This window comes from Triturus cristatus, chromosome 2_1 (genome assembly GCF_964204655.1).
Source record: "Triturus cristatus chromosome 2_1, aTriCri1.1, whole genome shotgun sequence".
NCBI lineage: Eukaryota > Metazoa > Chordata > Amphibia > Caudata > Salamandridae > Triturus > Triturus cristatus.
This window is the reverse complement of record NC_140581.1, coordinates 868,856,839-868,875,510: the sequence shown is the minus strand read 5'-3', so window position 1 is coordinate 868,875,510 and position 18,672 is coordinate 868,856,839. Positions and strand designations below refer to the sequence as shown.

General features: G+C 42.7%; 1 protein-coding gene across 1 annotated transcript in view; it reads right to left on the bottom strand.

Moving 5' to 3' along the window:
- The window catches only part of MAMDC2 (MAM domain containing 2), a 474,787-nt gene that overhangs the window by 252,814 nt on the left and 203,301 nt on the right, over window positions 1-18,672 (bottom strand). Inside the window, exon 3 of the mRNA XM_085633013.1 lies at window positions 5,608-5,876. Within this exon, the coding sequence (XP_085489139.1) occupies window positions 5,608-5,876 (269 nt within the window). The remainder of the gene's footprint in view (window positions 1-5,607; window positions 5,877-18,672) is intronic.

The window sequence follows — 18,672 nt, the reverse complement described above, 5'->3', positions numbered from 1 at the left end:
GTGTTACCACTTTATTCCAATCAAGATGGCTTCAGGTGTGCCATACTATTGTCATAAGTAAGACTGTTAGCGCTGTAGTTGTTCGTTAGAACACTCTGGGACATTCTGTCATTGGGATATACTTGGGCTACATCTGGGTGATATTTGGGCTACATTTGGGCTCTTTTGTCTCTGGTGGCCATCTTGGAGATTTATTTGTTATGAAGTTTCCTAATTTCCTTATTTACTGCAGTCTCCTCAGTAGGAAATACTTTCAGTTTTTTACTTTGATTCCATCAAGAAGGCATTCAGTTGTGTCACACATTTGCCATAAATTCAGAATGTTAGCACTCTAGTTGCTTATTAGATCACTGTAGTAAAGCTACTGCTCACCAGGGAAGTCTGCTGCTGGTATTGAAAGTGCATGTTTCAGTCTGCATGTCAGAATTTTTTAATGAAATAGAAGAGGATTTGAGAAGTCACTCAAAATGTGCCCTAATTTTTCTTTCTGCAGCACTAATCATACTTTCTATGGCAAAATGAACCCCCTCATTTTGTTCCTTTTTAAATTAAATGTTTTAAGAGTTACCACTTTATGCCAACCAAGATGGCTTCAGGTGTGCTATACGTCTGTCATAAGTAGGACTGTTAGCGCTCTAGTTGTTCTTTAGAACACTCTGGGAAGCTGCAGTAGAACACAAAGGAATCAACTGACAGTCTCTGCCCTTGTTGGATGTACATGTTTTACTGAGAATGTCAGACTTCATTCTCACATGACTGAGAAAGATAATGCTCTCAGTTTAGCTTATAGATCACATTCCAAACCTCTGTGGGAAAAGCGTGAGAAAAACGTTTTCTCTCAAACATGATTCATGATATCACAGCAGAAGGCTTTTTCACATGGTAAAATCACCTTAGAACACACCACAATTCCTAAAATGAGTATGGTACCATCAACAAGTGATTTATAATGTAACTAAAGTCTTAAAACCTTCTATTACTGCAATGCTTTTTAATGAGGTGCTATCATGTATATTGGTCCCAAGATGGCTGCCAACACTTCTTGGATGAAGTGCTGACAGCCAATCAGATCTCACGATGAGATGTGTGGTTAGGCTCCGCCCAGATATATATGTGATTTTACTTTTGATTTTCTCAGGACCTACTGAACGGATTTACACCATATATGCAAAAGGCACATGCCTGACCTGAGGACTACCTCTTTGCCAAATTTCAAGTAATTCTGTTCAGCCGTTCGGGCTGTACCTTCGACTAAAGGTCCTATGGGAAAATGCATGGGGAAAACGCGTTTTGGTCCCCCCCTTTTTTCTCGGCCCCCGCTTGATGAATCACCCCGAGACTTTCAGGGTAGGAGCTGAGCGGAGCGCCCCATTAGTCTTGAAAATTTCACGAAGATAAGTCAACCGGCGCCAAAGTTATTCAAAATAGAATTTTCAGATTTCCTATGGGAACTCGGTCCTAACTATAACTATCTACTGGCGACCGCCAGTATATATATATATATATATATATATATATATATATATATATATATATATATATATATATATATATATATATATATATATATATATATATATATATTATCTACTGGCGGTCGCCAGTAGATAGTTATAGTTAGGACCCTGTTTCCATAGGAAATCCGCAACGTTCTATTTGGAATAACTTTGGCGCCGGTCGACGAATCCTCGCAAAATGTTCAAAATAGGTGGGGCGCTACGCTCCGCTCCTACCCTGAAAGTCTCGGGGGGATTCGTCAAGCGGGGGCTGAGAAAAAAGGGGGTCCCAAAACGCGTTTTTCCCATGCATTTTTCCATAGGACCTTTAGACACAGCTACAGCCCGAACGGCTGAACAGAGTTACTTGAAATTTGGCAGAGAGGTAGTCCTCAGGTCAAGGAAGTGCCTGTTGGAGATTTAAAGCAGGTGTGCTGCAAGGTTCCTGTTTCTTGATTCTGCCTGTGAACAAGGACGGGGAGTCCGAAACCGGTCAGGCTGTGATGATTTTTTGAAACAAAGGCAAGTGCTGTTCTGTTTCTCTGACCTCAATAAAGAGAGGATTACTCACCTCTTTGAAGCGTTCTCACTGCAAGGGCAACCTTTTCTTCTCATATATATATATATATATATATATATATATATATATATATATATATATATATATATATTCACTGAAAAAACCATAGGTTTCACACATGTTATAGTTAGCGGAAATTTTACTGATAAAAAACCAATGAAATTCCCCCGTTATAGTTAGTGCAGGCAACTATAACTCACGCGACCGCAATCCTCTGCTGATGCTAATACTGTATTTAGACACTTATTTGCCCATGTCTTCTTCCATACATTTTTAGCTATACATATATTACAAATATTTTTTTTTCATAAAGACACATATGTCATCAGCAGAAGATTGCGGTCGCGTGAGTTATAGTTGCCTGCACTAACTATAACGGGGGAATTTCATTGGTTTTTTATCAGTAAAATTTCCGCTAACTATAACATGTGTGAAACCTATGGTTTTTTCAGTGAATTTGCAAGGTTTTTTAAATGCTAATTCCTAACTATAACGTGTGTGAAACCTATGGTTTTTTCAGTGAATTTGTACGGTTTTTTAAATGCTAAGTTACTTTACGCCATTCGTGGCGTGCGCGCCCACTTAACGCAGTTCGTTCCGTGCGCGCACGGTGCGCTTCGCGCACCGTGCGCGCACAGTGAGCACGCGGTGCGCTTTGCGCACCGCGTGCCCACTTTACGCAGTTAGTGCCGTGCACGCACGCATGCCCACGTTACGCTAGATGGGCCATGTACGCACGATGCGCTTCGCGCACCGTGCGCACATGGAGGACATATGATGCACTTCGTTTTGAAAGGTAATATTTTACTTTTTCGTATATTTTATAAGCCATGCACAAATGGTGCCCTTCGGGCACCATTTGCACACGGGGTGGAGAGAGTGTGGATAATTTTTTTTTTATTATTTTTTTTTTAAATATTTTAGTTTATCTCAGGTGTAATAAACCATGCACAATTGGTGCCCTTCGGGCACCAATTGCACACGGGGTGGAGAGAGTGTGGATAATTATTTTTTTTAAAAAAATTTTACCGTACGCGTACGGTAAGCGTAATCGGCGAAATTACCGAAAAAATAAAAATTCCGTTTTTGGCCTTGGGGGATCTTTGGGGACTCCCTCAACATGGCTATGTGTGTGGGAGCTGTCTAAACAGCCCCTTTACATGTTTTTGGGCTTTATATTTTAAAAATCACTCTCAGTGCGAGAGAGAAAATGGCGGCCGCCGTTTCCTGGTTTCGGCCGATTCGAATGTTTACTAAGATCTAAGAGCCAATCAGAATCGCGCTCGCGCACGCCACCGTACGCGTACGGTAAGCGTACCGTAAGCGCACCGTAAGCTGGCTCAGATATATATATTGATTTAAAGGCTATTTTCTCAGAATCTACTGAACAGATTTACACCAAACCTACAAAAGGCACTTCCTTGACCTGAGGACTACCTCTCTGCCAAATTTCTAGTAATTCTGTTCAGCCGTTCGGGCTGTAGCCCTGTCTAAAGGTCCTATGGAAAAATGCATGGGAAAAACGCGTTTTGGGACCCCCCTTTTATCTCAGCCCCCGCTTGACGAATCCCCCCGAGACTTTCAGGGTAGGAGCGGAGCGTAGCGCCCCACCTATTTTGAAAAATTCGCGAGGATTCGTCGACCGGCGCCAAAGTTATTCAAAATAGAATGTTGCGGATTTCCTATGGAAACGTGGTCCTAACTATAACTACCTACTGGCGACCGCCAGTAGGTAATATATATATATATATATATATATATATATATATATATATATATATATATATATATATATATATATATATATATATATATATATATATATAAATACCCTTTCAGGCATAGAGTGATGAATAAATTATGCAAAAAAGAAGCAGAGAACTCTGGGTAGTTCTCAAGTTTAGGTGGAAAGCAGCTCCTGTATAGAGCACTCTCAACACCAGCGACACTCTAGATCTGCTCACCTCAAATGTCTGCTTTTCAATCAAAGTTTTTAAGCATCGGATTAGCACAGTGCCATCCACGCCAAGATAGAAAAGGACAAAGTCTTTGCCATTTCTACAGCAAAGTCTTTAAGCATAGGACTAGCACAGTGCTGTGCTTGCCGTGTTGTAAAATGACAAAAGCCATTTAGCAATTCAGGCACAATATTACAGCTTTGATTTGGTAAAATACCAACCAAGCCAACCTGAAATGAGTAAAAGAAACGCCTTTTTTTTTTTAGAGGTATAGCTTTGTCCAGACACAAGGGAGCACCCAGTATAAGTCAAAAAAATACCCTTTCAGGCATAGAGTGACAAATACATTTTGCAAAAAGGAGCAGAGAACTCTGGGTATTTCTCAAGTTTAGGTGGAAAGCAGCTCCTGTATAGAGCACTCTCAACACCAGCGACACTCTAGATCTACTCACCTCAAATGTCTGCTTTTCTGGCAAAGTTTCTAAGCATAGGATTAGCACAGTGCCATCCACGCCAAGATAGAAAAGTACAAAGTCTTTTGCCAATTCTACAGCAAAGTCTTTAAACATAGGACTAGCACAGTGCTGTCCTTGCTGAGCTGTAAAATGACAAAAGCCATTTACCACTCCAGGCACAATATTACAGCTTTGATTTGGTAAAATACCAACCAAGCCAACCTGAAATGAGTAAAAGCTAATGCAGCAATTTGTCAGAAGACATAGCCTGACATTTGACCTCTGTCATTGAAACACTGGCAAATGAGGCAGGATAAACAAAGAATTTAAAGACATCTTTATCTATTTTGCTGGAACTGTTCTTAGCCACCAAAAATTAGCTCACGACTCACCAGTGGGTCATGACCCACAGTTTCAGAAAAGCTAGCTCACCCCATTTGAGAATTTCATTTTCACATGAGCAGTCAACATGCATACAAAAATCTCTAATTAGGTTCAAATGCAGTTGCTAACTTTTCGCTTTAGTTTTCTCTACATGAATTCCTCCCCTCCCCCCATGGCACCCATTTGCCTAAACCTGCATCAAAATTTGCAGGCGTGTGCCTTACCCGTTACTAATAAGGGAAGGTAATCACACCTGAGACTGGCAGCAATATATTTCTGTCTGTATAAAGGGAATGAATCAAGAAAAATCAGTGGACACCCTGAAACAATTATGTTTGTATGTGCACATATGCATTTGTGCACACATACATTCAGGTCATTCCATCCATAAAGCCCACTTCCCACCTTGCAGGTAGATTTACTCAAGGGAATGAGAATGTTAACATGATTTTACACTCATAAGGAAAGTTATTTTCACAAATAAACTAAATTTGCACATGCAAATAGCTTTGTACTTCGGCCCTTAACATTTTTATTGACTCACCTGTCTGATTATTATGGTTCTTTGAAACTCATCTAGAGAACACAATATTATTCACAAACTTAAAACGCAATGTTAATAAAAAACCAGAACCTAAGAGAATGTCTAGTTTGACATGATTAACTATAAACAACATAAATGAATAAATAAAAAATTAGCACATTGGTATACATTAAAGAGATTTTTTTGTTACCTTATATTTATGTGTGGTGTTTCTTAAATCTATGCTAGCTATAAGCCAGCTATCTGAATATTCATTGGATGACCACAGCAAATGATCAAAGCTCTCTCCAAGGGGTCTTAGGTAAAGATTTAGCCTGCTGGGATCTAAAGAAATATCAGAACCAGCAATCTGATAGACCAGTCTGACACAGGCCCATTCTTCTGGCTTCAGGTCCGGGCTCAATAGGATGGCTCGCTCACCCTGGTCTCCAACCGATGTATCTACAAATATGTAATGAGCTGTAAATGAAATTGAAAGACTATATTAATATGAATTGAAAAAAGTAAGATCATGCTTTATACAAACGTACAATCAGCAATTATGAGTCAGTTGAAATGTTCTAGCTATTGTGGAAACAGTACATTTTGAAACTTCATAAGTTTATTTGTTGAAAGAGATGGCATGGATGAGCTTTACATTGTGAAACAATTCGATGTCATCATAATGAAGAAAGCTGTTTATTCAACAGCAAAATCATTTTGCAATCATCTATTGTTAGGATAGTATCATTACGGGTTAGGAGATAGAGTCATTATCATTAAGGATAAGCACAAGTATCAGCAAGCACTGCTGGCTTTAATGCAAAAGACAAGTTTCATGGTCAAAAACGAGTGCTTTGAAATCCTAACAGATAACCACTATGCGAATTATTGCAGGGTCTAATATTCAAAGCGATTTAAAAAAACAAAAAAAAAACAGCACACTAAACAAAGTTGTTTCTGGGCCCCGACCACTGATACCATTGCCTGGGAGAAGCAGAATTAGAACAAGCAAGTTTTAAGTTTGGTCTTGAACTTTTAAAGTTAATTGAATGTCGGAGCCTCTCTGGCAAAACATCCCAACTCTAAACATCTTTTATAAGCCAAACGTCTTTCTTGAAACTATAAGGGGTTACCTTCTGTTTTGTTTAAAAAGTAAACCCAGACAATTACATTGAAATAATTCAAATGAAATGAAATACAACTTTATTAAAAGTTATCAAAGTCTTGTAACACAAAAATTAACGAGTTGAATTAAAAAACCTCACACAACCCACGCACAGAAATAATAAAAAGATGGTGTTACGGGTCTCCCAATATATCTGACAATTGCAATACAATTAGTCTGGAGCTCTAATGATGTAAATCCTAAAATCTCAGCGCATCAAATAGTCACAATAAACCCTACAACATTAACATTTAGTAAGTTAAATATCACTCCTTGTGGAATATGCAATTTCATTTTTGCCCACATGGACAACAGAGAAACTGACATCTGAGCCATGTCATCTTGAATTGTGCTGTGCAAACAGACTGAAATCTAAAACACATGTATTCCTCTTGGTTACATTGTCTGAAATAATTTTATTCTCCTGACAGTATATAAGTTGGGTAAATAAAAGTTCAACATATGCACATCTTTAAACTGTTTAAAAGAGCGATTTGTCTCCCACATAGCGGATAGGGATAGATGTGCTAATGTTTAATGATGCAATACAGAGAGTCCTCCATTATGCAGATGGGACATTGCCACCCAGGCAAGTGCTTTTAGAGACCCATCTGATACACTTTTTAATCTATCACAACAATTGATATATTATTAGGTCACTTTCTAATCAAATACATACCAAGGGAAATAAAGCTGGTGTTTATCCAATCACCCATTTTGCTTAAAAAAACTGAAATTACTTTTCAAAAAAGACAATAAAATTGTTACACTGGAGCAGAGCGTTCTGGGTAAGGGTTCCTAATGACATATATAAGTACAGACCCACTGGGAAATTGTTCATACGAGAATTACAGTGGCCCCTAGATATTAGATAACTCCCCAAATATTTATAGGACTCAAAATATGTTTAGTTTTTGCCATTCCATCCACTAAGCATTAGATGAGATCATGGATTTTTTTTTAATTCTCAATAATTGAATTCTTTGTTTTCTTAATGATTACGTACAGATTATTTAATATGCTATGACAATGTGTTCAGCATATTGTAGCAAGGATGCGAGTTACCCTATACATTAAGAGGGGGAACTTTGATTTAAAAAAAAAAAAAAAATCCTACTGTAGCCAAATTAAATAATATTGGTGCTTTAACCCTTGGTTATTAAGTATCCGAGGTTTTTAAATCCCTTTCTGCAATTATTCTAATCATCTCTAGACATCTCTTCAAATGTATGCTTAGCAATCGAAATGGCTTGTTTTAAATTTCCTTTTTATTATTTTCAGTTCTATCACTTGTCTTTCATCTCTGGCAAGATTATTTTCCATTTTTCTTAGCTGATGCTAACCATACGCATGAACCATGTTTCTTATAGATCCCCTTCCATTTTTTAAAATCTTTTTCTTTGACTGGTTCTCACTATACAATCACTTTTATAGTATTTTTAAATAATGGCAGCCGGCATTGCTGGTGGGTGGCATGGCGGGCGGGGGGTGAAGGAGGGCGCGGGGGTGGGTAGGGAGCGCGTGGTTCACAACTCTCGTCTTCCAGGAACAGGAAGCAGGTTTGTCATGCTCCCTTCCCTGACCAATCTTGTGATTGGTCTGAGCACTGTGACTCGGCCCTCCACCAGTGGCTGTAGAGGTTGGCATGTTCTCCATGCAGGCTGTAATGTAACATGGAGAACAGAGAGGGCCGACCAAACAGTCATTTCACACTTTGAAGGGTTGTAACCTCCTCCCCTGCTCTTCAGCCCTGCCCTGCCCCCTCACGCAAGCTGCCGCAGTAGGAGGAAAAAATGAACTGATAATAACATTGCGTTATTATCATTCTATTTTTCCCTTTCTTTTCCTGTTTGAAGGCAGTGGGGTGACGCACCTCCGCCTTAGCGGAGGAGCCGCCACTAGAGATTGATGATTGATGATTCAGAAACTCGATGTTCTTTCCTCAGACAATTGCCAGGTTTGCAGTCAATTTCTTTTAACTTTTTTCACTAACTGTTTAAAAGTTATACTTGTTTCATAAAAAAGTCATATATCACTATGGGAAGATATGAATCTTTGTTCTTTACTGCCAAACGAAACATTCTGAGACCTACATTCAGAACACAGAATTCAAAACCATTAGAAGACAGCCTTAGCTCATGATCATCCTATCTGTTTTCTTCCTTTCCTTTCTCCCTAATGTAGCTATGCAATGCTCCCTTGCATCTTACGTTTAGATATGATATAAATGATTAGTTCAGATCTTCATTGTTGGTGTCTTGGATATGACATACACATTAAGACATAAAGAATATACCCGTACACTCATAAGTACATACAAAACTACCCCTCCAAACTACCTCTTTGCAAGGTACAGGGGGTTTAAGTTATAATGCTGCTGGTTTAATGTGGTGTTGCATTGGACTGGTATAACGTGCTACTCATATGTAGACATGGAGGCGAATGAATGGCCAACGCTGCATGCGTGTACTGGAGCTCTGACGGTGCTCTGCAGTAATAGCGATGGGCCAGATGTGAAAAGGGGTTTGACACTTACCAAGCATGCACTGTGCTAACTGGTAGACTTTGCTCGTGCTAAAACCTAATCTGCAATTTAATAAAAATGCGAGATTGAAATTACTTTGCAACTCACAGTGTACACTTTGTGGTTCACGGTGAAGTGCTAGAGAAAGAGGCCGTAAAGAGGTGTCCTTTTCTCCTCTCCTTGTGACTTGACACGAACTGGAGCAGTGGCTTGTGGCCGCTTCTAAAGTTACTGAGTGATGAAACCCATTTGTAAAGAGTTTCAAAGGGTCGCCGCACGCTACCCTTGGAGTCCCTTTCGCGTTGTGCTGCATTGTTTTGTTATTGCGGTTCCTGGCACTTAAACGTCACGGACTGCAATGCAAACTGCAGACCCAAACATGCACATCAGACTCAGAGGCTGGCACCAGTTTGCACTAGCATGGATTCAAAGTGACTTTTGCAAACGCGAACTAATCTGCTTCGCACTCTTTTCCGGCACACTAAATAAATATGTATTTTATCCATTGCTTGATTTGTAAAATAATACGTGCCAGGGCCTGGGTGACTACGAGGCCTCAGCAGTTTGCACCACCCATTGCCCCTGGCATTGCTAACAAAATAACTACTAGCCATCTCTGTCGCCTGCAAGTCCGACAGTTCAGATTATTCCCGGTCCCCAAAACTAAAGGAATGGCTGGGAAAACAGGTATTAGTCATTTGTAATGTATATTGTATTAATAAACAACCGTTGTTCTGCTCATCTCTATTAGATAGAGCAGCGCCAACATGTGGAAGATTGTCATAAGTTTGGTGTTGACAATTACGTGCTGGTGCCGAGCACCGTAAAACACCGACTCAAATTAAGCGCTCATTTTATCGTGTTGCAGAAGAATACTTCATACTAATGTTGACATCAGCTAGAGCATGTAATCAGTCTCAAAACATGTTATTGACGTAGATGACCTCCAGTCTGATACATGACATTCTTTACTTATTTTCATGGCGAGAGTCGTTGTTTAAAGCCATCGGAGCACTGCGCCACACTCATCTAAATCCTATGTAGATGCATAAGTTAACATTACCATTCCATTCTAACATCACAGATACCTTCATACAAACGCTTGATCAATCGTGTGATATTGGATCAAAGATAATGTCAGCCCGCCCAAGCATTAAAAACCTCCTGTCATATTGGAATGCTCAATTCCTCAAAGGTAATATCGAAAAAGAACAACGGTGTTTTATTTTTGTATTTTTATTTTTGCAAACGAAAAACATTCCCTTCAAGTGGACCTATGGGGACAGAGGCATTGGTGCATGTTGTACATGAACAAAAATACCTTTGTCCCATATTCTCCAAGTACATGAGAAGTTACTGTTAGGGGCGTAGTGAATAACATCTCCCTAGCGCTAATGGTATATATATATTAACTGTTGCATATGACTAATAAAAATACTACTCTGAACTTAAGGAATGAGAGTATACTCTCTTCTATATTAATATTTGGCAATAAATATGTGTCCTTCTCCAACCTTTCAGCGTTTGAAAAGGCAGAGGGGACATTTCTGAAAAGACTATGGATGAGAGTAAGTCAGGGAGCCCCAACACAGTCCCTCAATTTAAAACTGGCCACTGTGGCCATGGATCCAAGGCTACAGAGACAATATCTAAGCCTGGCATTTGCTAATAAAGGTTCAGAACAAATCAGTAAGAACTAATGCAAGTAAAGATTTAATGTTGCAATCCAATATAACTGTAACATAAAAGTACCTTCAAACTGCATCTAAAAGTGGCCGGTCTGCCCCTTATGAATGACTTTGAGTCCTCTGACCAAAGGAAATCACTAGGTGACATAAAGAGAACAGCGATCTGAAACACTACCTGAGAATCCCACGAGGACTGGCTGATTAAAATGAGTGGACCCAGAGTTTCTAGGCTTTTATGTCATACATTGTGCCATTTATGTTCCATCTCTAACATTGGTCGAAGGCGTCGGTGTTGGAATCACTATAGGGAAATGCGCCCTGTCTGTGGTCATGGGATTCAAGTTCACTGTTGCAAAATCAGTAGATGAATGTTAAAAATTACTTTATTTTTGTGATGTTCAAGATCTCTGTTCTTCTGTTCAGTGTCATCAGTTTCACTACCACTCACATTAATAACAAATAGGGCCATATTGTTAGGATGGTGTGCCAGCATATCCTACACTAGATATGTGGGTGGGCATTAAAAATAGATATATCTTGCTGGCTTCCGTTTTATCAGCACCTGTCCATACTTTTTAAAAACCTTTTTTTATTTATTGAGCGTTTTTAGACATGTATTCAGCATAGACATAACAATGAACCACATAATTACAAACTTGCCCATCATCCGTAATCGTTTCACTTCTATCAATGGGCCCTTTAATAGAGTACGTCTAATGAGATTTCGCCTCATTCAAGTTGGATGTCATGCAGGAGGGCCGAACGAGGGATGAGACCGTGTCTATACTTACACATATTATCACAACAATGTCAGTGGCATCGTAGTTGGTGGCGTACCTAACTCAAAGGCTTTCTTGTACATATTCCCAAAAAGTTAAAACATGTTTTTCCTTTACTTGTTTGTAGAATTCACAGCTTCTCAACCCTTCTCCATAATGCTCTCTCTTTCCCACATTCTTTTTCCCTTTTTTTTCTCATGCTCGCTCTTTTATTATTTGTGTCTATTTTTAGGTCTCGCTGAGTCAGCGCGCATGCACTGCTCAGAGAGACATTTTGTAGATGAGTTTTCAAAGTGCTGCTGGCTGGCCTAGCGCTTGCGTTCACGCAAACGTGCATGCGCGCAGCCGGCCACCAGCAGTCTTTCACGGGTCATTAGAGCCGTGATGACTTTCACTTTTGCAAAATTAAAGAAATAGAAAAAAACATCTATTTCTTTACTTTTGCTATAATCGCAGCACCCGCGCTGTACTTTTAATGTTCAAAGTAAAGCGCCGGTGCCGCGATGCTTGCTCTCACGTGGCCAATGCTTGTTCTTACTGCAGGCAGCACATGGACGCCTGCTTTCACTTTAACCCGGGCACTGGCATTATCTCAATCCCCCACCCACCCCGTTGTTGCTTAATCTTGCCTTTTCACCCTTGTGTATGTTTCTCCACAGCCCCCCCCCCCCCCCCACCAACAGACCTAAAGCCCCGGCTCCTCCATGAGACCATCTACGTTGCCGCTTGTTATGAGGATTCAATCAGTGTCTGGGTGTGGATCGACATTAAATGCATATATATCACAGTCACGGCATTCTTATACTCACTGCTCATTCTCTAGCCACACTTAGGTCAAGTTCTATCGTTTTGTTGACATTCTTATCTGTTTACCTCCTGCTACTCCTTTCTCCTTCTCCTTGTCGCTGGCCCCCTCGCCCACTCTTGCTTCTCTGTTGGATCCTCTGCACCACATTTAAATGCACCGGTGCTCTTGAGCTTTGACTTGTCTTCAGTTTTGGCGGCCTTTACTCTTGGCTGTAGTCTCCATTCCATGTGCCAGCGCCACCTTGCCTCTCCTGTCTCGCGCTGTCCACCTATTGGCAAGTCTCACTTTCTTCTCTTTCTGTGCTTGCCCCCAAGCAGGAATGGTAGGAGTAATTTCAGAGCTCCAGGCAAACTAGTATTATCCAGCTGGAGCGCTCCCCATTCACCAACGTAAAATCATTTTCATGTCCATTTCCTGTGACTTGGTGCCGGCACTGGGGGGGGGGGGGGGCACTAAAGCTGCTGCTTTACTTCTCCTCATTAAGGCGCCAGCCCTCAGTCTCTTTACTCACTCTGTTCCCTCCTAAAGGACAAATCTCTCTTCTTTCTTTCCATCTTAAAGGTCAATGCTGTTGCTTCACAGTTTTATGCATTGTATAATTCGATGTGACACTGGAGAAGGCGCCCTACACATTTAATAAAATGAAGCTAACTATGAAAGTTATGTATCAGTGACAGAACTGCACCATATTGCAGGGTAGGAGTGACGTTTCACTACTATTGGAAGTGACTGTTTACTTGGGCCAGTAAATAGCTTTCCATTAGGCATGAGCAGTAACACACCTATTGCCCTTTCAAAAGTTACCCTGATATAACGTGTTTCAAGAAAGAGTGGCATCTAAGCGCTTGAGAGCTCTAATAAACCGTCCATGCCAGGAGTAGCCAGTAGAAGGGCTTCCAAGGGCCAGCTCACTGCTCACTCATGAGGTCAAAGCTCCAAGGAAAGACCTGAACATCTAAAGTTAGTTGTCAACTATACGGCGCAGAACGGGAGAGACGTATCTGGGATGTAAGCATTGTATTGAATATTTCCATAAGAGTTTCTTTATACGATGTGGCACCTTCCCACAGGTGAGGCCACAATAGGTTCTTTCAGCCTAAGTCAAACACTTCTTTTGCCTGTGGTCCCCGCGCAGGAGGGGTTAGTTTCCAAATTTGTGCTGCATTTTTAAAAAGGCACAGGTGGTGCACTCCAAATCTGATGTGCCCCTGAGCATCCCCCCTTTTCTTACATATGAAACATGCTTTATGAATTTATTTTCCAAGTTTACTGTTTTTCCTTCCCTTTGAGTCTTGGCTCAAGCAAGCTCAATCGCCTGCACTTATTTTTCAATACCAGCACTTATAAGATTACACCACAGGGATACAGAACTAGCACTTCCAGGTCTTCCGGCTGACCTGAAATTGTCCAAAATTTCCCACTGGTTTTGTGTGATGATAAGTAAAGTTGGCACTGGCATTCCTCAGCAGTGGTAGCAGGAACTGTGGGTAGTGCCAGCTGGTGTGAAGACCTCGGGCCCTGGCACTTACATTTTAACAAAGTAAGCACTGGTGCGGCCCACATGTGGGCTCGTTGCTGAGCATTGACATGAGGGTAGTCAGGCGTGCAATGCCCATAGGGCTCAAAGGGCATCAGCCCCCCCGTTGTGTGTGTCAGCCCAGGCTGAGTCAGCTTCTCAGGCAGTGCCCAACCACACACACAACCACACACCCAACCACACACACACAACCACACACACACAACCACACACACACAACCACACACAACCACACACACAACACCACACACACACAACTACACACAACCACACACAACCACACACACACAACTACACACACACAACCACACACACACAACCACACACAACCACACTCAACCACACATCCACACACACACCCACAACCACACCCACACACAACCACAACCACACACACAACCACACACACAACCACAACCACACACACAACCACACATGTGGCCTCGTTGCTGAGCGCAGACACGAGGGTAGTCAGGCGCGCAATGCCCATAGGGCTCAAAGGGCATCAGCCCCCCCTGTCGTGTGTGTCAGCCCAGGCTGAGTCAGCTTCCCAGGCAGTACCCAACCACACACACACAACCACACACACAACCACACACAACCACACACACACACAACCACACACACAACCACACACACACACGCAACCACACACACACACAACCACACACACAAACAACTACACACACAACCACACCAAGCATTGGCATAGCCAATAGGTCTCGCCTTTGGGATCTTATCAGTGTTTAGCCACGCAACAGTTGATGTGGCTGCACCAAGGATATTGTGCTGCATAACTAAATACTTAGAAGGTCCCAAAAGCGAGACCGATTGGCTATGCCAATGCTTGTCTCTTCTTGCCCTTGGGCTATTGTGTCCTTTTGCTTGTCTTGCTCTTTTTGCCTCTTCTGCCACCATCTCTCCCCACTCCCCTTCTTGCTCCTCCTCCTGCCCCTTACCTGATCCAGTGCTTTCCCTACCCCGCCCACTGCCCTGCGCTCCTCCTACCTCACAGGACCTCCTTATTGGCAGCCTCAGCGTGACCCCATTGAGCAAGTGCTCAGACCCAACTCCTACCTACCTGCGGCCAGTCTAGGCCCTTGAGACCCTGCTTCACGCTTTCCCTGCTGCTCTCCTCTGTCACTCTCACTGTTCTCTCTCTCTCGCACTAATTTATCTCATCACACTTTTGCTCCTCTGCATCAGACTAGTTGCTCTTCTTGCTCTTCTGCATCATACTTTTGCTGGTTTTATCTGTTCTCTCTACTCTTTTGTTCTATTCCACCCTTTTTGGCACATCTCTCTCTGTTTTTCTCTCGCCCATCTGCTGTGGGTACCTTTCGTGCCTCTACTTCACTTTCTTTGATCTTTTTCCCCCTTTTTTGCTGCTCCCGCTCCTTCACCTTTTTGCTCTCTTCTCGCTCCTTTACTATTGTGACCTTTTGCTTTTCGCTCTTTTTCCCCTTTTCCCCTTTTTGCTGTTCCTGTTTTTTGCTCTGTGCATTCTCCTGCCCCCCTCGCTCATTACCTGATCCAGAACCTTCTTGCCTCTTCTTCCTGACTTCTCCCACCCCACCCATCACCTCTGCGGTTCTCCCACCTCCCAGTCCCAGGAGCTACTACAACTAAGACAAGGCAGCGGCCATAGAGTCGCTGCACCTATATCGTGACCCCAAGCAATTACTGCTTTGTAAATCCAATCCTATGTGTGCACACAATAAGGACCTGCTGCGTAGATGCAGCCCAAAAAGAAAGGACATTTCAATTTTCACAACATGGAGGTGCACCACAATTAATGTCATTTACAAAACATTTTCAAGAACCATTTACAGAAAATATTCAATTTCTCTCTTTATTTTCTTAATCTTAAAAAAAAAACATCACCAGTTTTGCTGTAAACTGGTGACGGTTTTTTGAAGATTAAGAAAATAAAGAGAAGAATTGAATATATTCTAGAAATGGTTCTTGAATTGTTTTTGTAAATGACATTAATTGTGGTGCACCTCCCCGGACCTACTTAATGGTGTCTGTGCACAGCGGGTGCACCACACCCAAGCCCTTCTGCGCCTGGACTGCATCCTGCACCATAAACCGATGACCCCTTGAAGGTACACCACAGCCACCCTTCATGCTATCAACTCTCTAGATGCCACCACAAACTCTGTTGCTGAGACGCACCTCACACCATGGTAGGACCTTTCACTTGCACTCACTGTCACTTCATGTACTGCAGCACACCCACACTCTCCACCCCTACACATACCACACCATGCACCACACCTGCACCACAACATTCATGCTTCTCAACACACGCTTGTTCTGTAAACAAACCTCAGAGGTCTGAGACCTCACCAAGACTCTTGCAACAGGCCTCCTCTTTCTAACTGAAATCTGGCTCAGCCCAGCATCAGCACCCATCATTGCTGCAGCCATTCCGATGAGGTGCACGATTGCACACCAGGACTGACTCCTCAAGCCAGGCGGAGGACTCGCCATCATCCACAAGGATGACATCAAAAACACCACGTTCACAGACACCAGCACCCCTTTCATAGAACACCTGCGCTTCAAACCACAAACAGATGAAAGAACCACGATGAAAGGAACCCTCACGTGCACATCTCCATGACCCTGGATCAACTTCAACAACCTCATCGCAAACCTAATTGCCCCTCTCCAACAACTCTAAAGACTTCATACTTCTCAGAGACCTACATTTCTTCTTGGATGACCCTTCGGACCCCAACTCCACAAACCTGCTGGACAGCCTGAACAACATTGAACTCCCCTACTCATCCAAGGCTCAACACACACCACAGGACACACTCTGGTTTCCATCTACAACTGTAGCAACAAAGTCAAATTCAGCCACGCCACCCCACTCACATCGATGGACCACTCCATAGTTCACTTCACCAACCCCATTGTTGAAAGTAGCTACTCTTCTCAGCCCACCCCCGAATGGCACTACACCCTCAAAACCAGCCAACCAGACACCACCAGCAGCCTAGACAGCGACATAAGAAAATTTGTCAGTTGGATCTATGACTGCGCCAACACCCTTGCACCTATCAAGAACATCAAACAAAGAAGGACCAACAAGCAAGCCAGCTACTACACTGACAACCTCAGGGAATTCAAACACTACTGTAAACAACTGAAGAGGAAATGGAGAACCAGCCAAGAAGTAACCGCAAGAACCACCTACAAGGCTGCACTCAGGAACTACCACCACCACCTGCGGGAAACCAAGAAAAGAGCTCTGGCTCTGAAAATAGAAACCAGCCCCAACAACTGCAAATAACTATTCTCCATGGTAAAATAATTCTCCATCCGCTCTGCCTCAATCAACAGCCTCATCCCATCACAAGAACTTTGCAGCCAACTCTCCGACTTCTTCCACAACAAAATGCAAAATATCAAAGATCTACAGCAATTTCAACTCCCAGCGCAGTCCAGCAGACATCACTGACCAACTGACCACCACCAAAGATGGATGGCAGACCAACTGGATCCCACTCACCAATGAAGACCCAGCTTCAAACATGAAGGCAGTCCACTCAGAGGCTCTCACTGGCCCCTTTCCCCACTACATCTACAACTTAGGAAGATCCACGATCAGTCTCGCACTCACTTCCATCAACACTTCCATTGATACCGCAACCTTCCCATAGAGCTGGAAACATGGGGAAGTCCATGCCTTCCTCAAGAAACCATCGGCCGACCCAAGCAAACTCAGGAACTATCAACCCATCTCCCTGCTACTATGCCCCACTAATGTAATGGAGAATGCAATCAACAAGCAACTCTCCAGCCACCTGGAACTCCACCAACTTCTGGACAGCTCACAGTCAGTTTTCTGCCGCAACCGGAGCACCTAAACAGCCTGCATCACGGCCACAGATGACATCCGGTCAATCCTCGACCAAGGAGAAACCGCAGCACTCATCCTCCCCGACCTCTCCTCGGCCTTCGACATCGTCTCCAAACACACACTCGTCACAAGACTACATGACACAGAAATTCAATGGATAACCTCATTCCTCACAGGATGAACCCAAGTAGGATTGACACCCTACACCTCAAAACCCAAGGACCTCATCCGTTGAGTCCCGCAAGCACCCTCACTTAGCCCAACCATCTTCAGCATATACATGACACCGCTTGCAAGCATCTTCAGATAACATGGAATCAACATCATTTCATACGCCAATGACAAGCAGTTCATTCTATCTCTCACAGATGACATCAACATGACAAGGAATAACTAACTGAATGAGTAGTGTGCCGAACTGGATGAGGGAAACCCGCCTGAAGCTCAACACCGAAAACGCAGAAGCACTGATCTTCAGTAACAATAGCTCACCCTGGGACTCTTCCTGTTGGCCTAAGGAGATAGGAGCCACACCAACACCTATGGACCACACCAGAAACCTAGGACTCATCCTGGACAGAAAACTCACCAGGGCATCACACGTCAATGCTGTCACCTCCTCCTGCTTCCACACCCTATGAATGCTGCAGAAGATCTTCAAATGTCTCCCCATGAATGCCAGACGCACCATCCCATAAGCCCTCATCATGATCAGACTGGAGTATGGCAACACACTCTCTGCCGGAATTTCAACCCACCTACTCCACAGACTCCAAACTATCCAGAACATAACCGCTAGCCTTTTTTCTAATAGTTATTTTTCTTGAACAAATAATCGACAATACAAGGTTCATTTCAGTGTATACAGATCACATAGTACTTGACTTAGATTTCCCAT